Source organism: Danio aesculapii, chromosome 7 (genome assembly GCF_903798145.1).
Source record: "Danio aesculapii chromosome 7, fDanAes4.1, whole genome shotgun sequence".
In the NCBI taxonomy this organism is placed as follows: domain Eukaryota; kingdom Metazoa; phylum Chordata; class Actinopteri; order Cypriniformes; family Danionidae; genus Danio; species Danio aesculapii.
Genome location: NC_079441.1, coordinates 37176619 through 37181754, shown reverse-complemented (window position 1 = coordinate 37181754; position 5136 = coordinate 37176619). Strand labels below are relative to the sequence as shown.

Here is a 5136-nt window from a genome sequence, read left to right as displayed (position 1 = left end):
ACACGTAGTCTGCTGAGTATAAGTGTTTAATAATCATTTAAGCATTGTGTAATATCTCCCAGCTCTTGTGATTTTTCTGGAGTGAAAGACTACAAATAGGAGGTTATTATGTTAAGTCCTATATTAAGGTTGATACCAAGTCCTGTCTGTGTTTTCAAATATATTAAAACAAAATATAACAATAAATATTAAATTCATCTCTGTCTGTCCCTTTGGTGGAGTATAATTGTAATTTACATTATATTTCATCCACAACACAACTCAAGAGCAAACTAGGTTATTCTGGTGGCATAAAGATAGCTCACTCACTCCTTTCTAAATTACATCTATCTACCAATTCAGTTGAAAAGACTGTCGTTTAACAAAGAATTATAATATACAAAAAATCCCCTTTTTTGTTGCATGTTTATTTTGTTCATAATACATCAAGCTCTGTGTGTGTGTGTGTGTGTGTGTGTGTGTGTGTGTGTGTGTGTGTGTGTGTGTGTGTGTGTGTGTGTGTGTGTGTGTGTGTGTGTGTGTGTGTGTGTGTGTGTGTGTGTGTGTGTGTGTGTGTGCGTGTGTGTGCGTGTGTGTGTGAGCATTAGGCACTGACATGAGCTGCTCGATTGTCAGAGCAGAGCTCATTAGTATATAGGGACATTTTCAATATGGTCAAAACCAACCATATCTTATTAGGGCCAATTACTAGGTTTGGAAATGGACCTGTGAAATGGCATCTGGAGATTTTTTGCACTTACCTAAGCCACATAAGCTTACCTAAGATTTCATTTAGATATCAGAGAACAATTTGAACAATATTTTATCTGTGTATTCTATGGCACATTTAAGCACCACAACTGTTTTCTAGAAATGATAGTTGAAGAACAAGCCAGCATTTTAAAAGGATTATGCAACAAGACTGATAAAAATTCAGCATTGACTTTCACATATTAATATTTAACACATTAATATTTCATATTATAGTAGGAAACACTTATTTCAAATTGTAATAACATTGTCATTATTCCAAACCTTCAGTCTGTAAGGGGGACACAATATCAAATGCAGAGTCTTCAGTCTCTTCATCAACATCTGAATCGGTCTCGTTCTGATAAAGAGATTCAATAAGCCAATCAATATTATATATTAAACACTTATTATAATATGTAAGAAAATAGGTTTAAAGCTTTGTTTAATCCTAAAGGCCATTAGAAGACAACTGAATCAGATTTTAATTATGATCACAGACAAGGTTTTGATTTAAAGCAGAATTTAAATGAATCAGCTCCACCTTATGGTGAATACTGGTAAATACATCAAACATAAAACAGGACAAAGCACTGCACATACAGACCAAACACACACAACTGTACCTTTTTGTGTTTTAATGGCACAGCATAAACAATATTAGTGTCATCAGCTCTGCTCTGTCTTTCAAGAGACTGATACACATGATCTTCATCTCTCTCTAATCCCTCCACCTCATCAATGTCGTCCCCTTCATCATCATCATCATCTTCATCCTCAACAGTGCGTCCCGGGGAAGGCCCAGGGGGTCTTCCTGTCACTGAACCTGGCCATCTGTCCCTGAAGTGAGAAAGCAAATGAAGCATTGCAGTGGCTGAATCAAAAATAAAGAGCACATAATTCAGCTGACGACAGGCTGATGCTGTTTAATCCACTATTTGTAACACTTCCTGTCATGGAGAGGCAATCAAGCCAACAAATAAATTTATAAGTGAACCACTTTCCCTCCTGCTGATTCAATAATATCTATACATTCACAATCAATGAGACTTGCTGTTTTTTCCTGATTAGATGTCATTCTGTTGTACTTTTATTTATAACAGTTTATAACAGAACAGCAGGGAGTTTATAATTAAACCAATTTAACTAAACAGACTTCAAAAAGACAAATAGGCAAACTCCACACAGAAACACCAACTGACCCAGCCGTGGCTCGAACCAGCGACCTTCTTGCTGTGAGGCGACAGCACTACCAACTGCGCCACTGCATCGCCCGATATGGATCAATATTTTGATGAAATGACTAATAATATGATGTATCAATTATTTGAATAAAATACTGATATGGGTGGTGCGGTGGTGCGGTGGTGCAATGGGTAGCGCTGTCGCCACGCAGCAAGAAGGTTGCTGGTTGGAGTCCTGGCTGGGTCAGTTGGCATTTCTGTGTGGAGTTTGCATGTTCTCCCTGTGTTTGTGTGGGTTTCCTCAGGGTGCTCCAGTTTCCCCCGCAGTCCAATAACATGGCAACAGAAATGGCAACTGGTCAGCCAGGACTCGACCCAGCAACCTTCTTACTGTGAGCCAACGATGCTAACTACGGAGTCATTGTGTCACCTTTAATTTTACTTTTTAAGTGAATTGTTTTGTTGTAAATATGCAGCTTTCACAAAGCTTAAATGTATTACCAATTTATATACTTATGTGCATATTGGTAATAAGGTAATAAAGGTAATAAAAATGTCACTGGTTCATTAAAATTAGGCACATAATATCTTAATATCAAGCACTATTCCACAGAATCTAATTGAATAAGAATCATGTTACAATTACTTTTAAGTACTGACAAATATATTGCTGATTAATAGTACCAATTTCATATGGTAACACAATGAACCAACCATTTTACACCCACAATATTTTGTCCAATTTTTTAAATATTATCCTAAAATCGCTTTATTTTAGGCAGAGGGCTTCTGACAAAAAATGTTCAGATATTCCCTATTCAGGACACTGAAACCAAGTTCTATACCTGGTGTAAAGTGCTGTGGCATAGGGCTCAAAATCAGCTTGGCTGTCTGCACGTGAACAATCACTCTCAGAATAGGATCTTTGGCGTGGAGAAGGGATGGCAACAGTACGGCCTGTCAGTGAGGAAGACAATATGGCAGCTGCCAAAGCAGACCTGTGATAATCATCAGAGAGATTACAAAATGTATTGTTAAAAATGTAAAGAAATTTAGAAAAACATTCAGGGTTAAAGATGAGTGCATCAACTGTCCCTCAAGAACATATATACACAGAGTGAGAGCCAGAGAGTTTTGTATGGACTGGGAGGTGGTAACGTTAGGTGGGGTATACCTGGGTCTTTCTGGAGAGGGATTGGGGCTTCGTGGAGGAGGGGTGCGGGGAACAGCAGGTCTGGGGGCAATGGTGGCAGCAGGGATCAAACCATGAGCTATATTCCGCTAAACAACCACAAAAGCACACACCATGACAGCGTTTACAATACAAATGCCTCACAGGATGTACGTCAAAGTACGAACACACACTGAGGGTTAAATTAATGTCCCGTCAACATCTCTTCATAGATTGATATGTAGCACGGCCTTTTCAAGCAGCTAAATTAGTTCGCTACAAAATGTAACTTAAAGTCTTAAATTTAAGTAATAGAAGACTTACAAATTCCCTCTTCTCTTTTCTCCTAAGGCTGAAGTTGAATTTGGATGACATGTTCCTCAGCCAACTTCCTCGTTGCGGTGAGAGATGTAAAGTTAACATTAAGGTTTATAAAAAACGGCGCTAAGAACCGCGCATTTCAGAGCTATTGTTGAAGCAAAACTATGGTTCAAGGATGAAACTGGCAGAGTTTAAATGTTATCTTTATAAGCAGCCATTGTGTATCATCGAAATCTTCAAAAAAGCTTCAGCTCAACTTCACGTAACTAGACGCTTTCCATGAAAACCGATTGAAATATAACGACTGCTCCTATTGGGTCGATTCTTTTTCCTCAACCAATCACGATGTCGCTTTAATCGTCTTAGCAACGGCATGGTGCCATGTCTGAGTGCGGCAGTTGTCCAGCAGAGGGACGCCTAGACTACTCAACAGTAGCCGAGTCTGTGGAAAGGTGGTTGAGGGAAATATAAGAACAAAGATAATACATATTAGATGTAATGGCATTAATGACAAGAACAGTTGCCTGATAAGGTGCAGTTTGATTAGTTTTCAATGAAGAATGAAATGTCTAAATGTATATGAATCGTTTGGTTTTGCAACAGTTTTAAAAATCTCCAAGTAAACAAAATTAAAACATGTTTGAGAACAGGATTCTATCAAAAAGAGCAATCAAATTTACTTCAAAAAGTTGCAACAGAACATGCAGTGAAAGTAGTAAAGACATTCGTATCACACATAGTAGACTGGAGGTTTAACAGTTATTAATCCTATTATTGTATAATAATTCCGGGGTCAGCCTGCCTGGAGTGAAACCTTCTAGTATCTAATCTTCAAATGACACAGTATTGTTAAAATACATTTGATGGGGAAATTTATGAACAAACTGGACAGAGACTGGTCCCAACAGGTGGATTATTAGTGGAAAGGATGGTTACAGGTTTAATGAACACGGTTACAAAAACAAAAAACAAGAAGTAACAGACAAAAAACATAGTCTTTTTAATAGACAGAATAATCATCATATAACAATACTGGTTTATTATCTGGATTGGACCTGATAATGCTCTGTGTTTAGTCTATATTAAATATTGTAGAGAAGTTTAGTAGTGAGATGCTGTAAAATATCCCTGCTGAAAAATCCAGCTTAAACCAGCTTAGGACGGTTGGCTGGTTTTAGCTGGTCAACCAGGCTGGTTTTAGAGGGGTTTTGGCCATTTCCAAGCTGGTTTCCAGCCATTTCCAGACTGGTCTTAGCTGGTCAGGCTGGGTGATGACCAGCTAAAACCAGCTTGACCAGCCTAGCCTGACTGGAAGCCCAGCCAAAACCAGCTATGTCCAGCTTAAACCAGGCTGGTCAGGCTGGTTTTAGCTGGATTTAGCTTGTCATTTTTCCAGCCTGACCAGTTAAGACCAGGCTGGAAATGGCTGGAAACCAGCCTGTAAATGGCCAAAACCCCTCTAAAACCAAGCTGGTCAACCAGCTAAAACCAGCCAACCAGCCTAGGCTGGTTTAAGCTGGATTTTTTACAGCAGGGAACTCTTCAATATCCATATTCATTTATAAAATGTAAACCGTCATTATAAGTATTTTTGGTGTACTAGTATTATTTTTAATAACTTGTGCCAGCTCCTAACTCAACTGCATTTGTAAGTGGGTTAAATCCTGCCTGTGTTATTACAAGAGAAAGTAGGTATGTGAGTCATATGGTTAGAAATTGCTCTTGTGGAAA

General features: G+C 38.5%; 1 protein-coding gene across 2 annotated transcripts in view; it reads right to left on the bottom strand.

Moving 5' to 3' along the window:
* cep89 (centrosomal protein 89) overlaps positions 1 to 3678 on the bottom strand; it is a 99265-nt gene extending 95587 nt beyond the window's left edge. For both annotated transcript variants that reach the window (XM_056461821.1, XM_056461822.1), the window contains exons 1-5: positions 3409 to 3678; positions 3088 to 3194; positions 2759 to 2911; positions 1356 to 1569; positions 1015 to 1090 (exon numbers count right to left, since the gene is read on the bottom strand). In XM_056461821.1, coding sequence (XP_056317796.1) covers positions 1015 to 1090; positions 1356 to 1569; positions 2759 to 2911; positions 3088 to 3194; positions 3409 to 3507 — 649 coding nt within the window. In that variant the 5' untranslated portion in view covers positions 3508 to 3678. The remainder of the gene's footprint in view (positions 1 to 1014; positions 1091 to 1355; positions 1570 to 2758; positions 2912 to 3087; positions 3195 to 3408) is intronic.
* Between the last annotated feature and the right edge of the window lie 1458 nt (positions 3679 to 5136).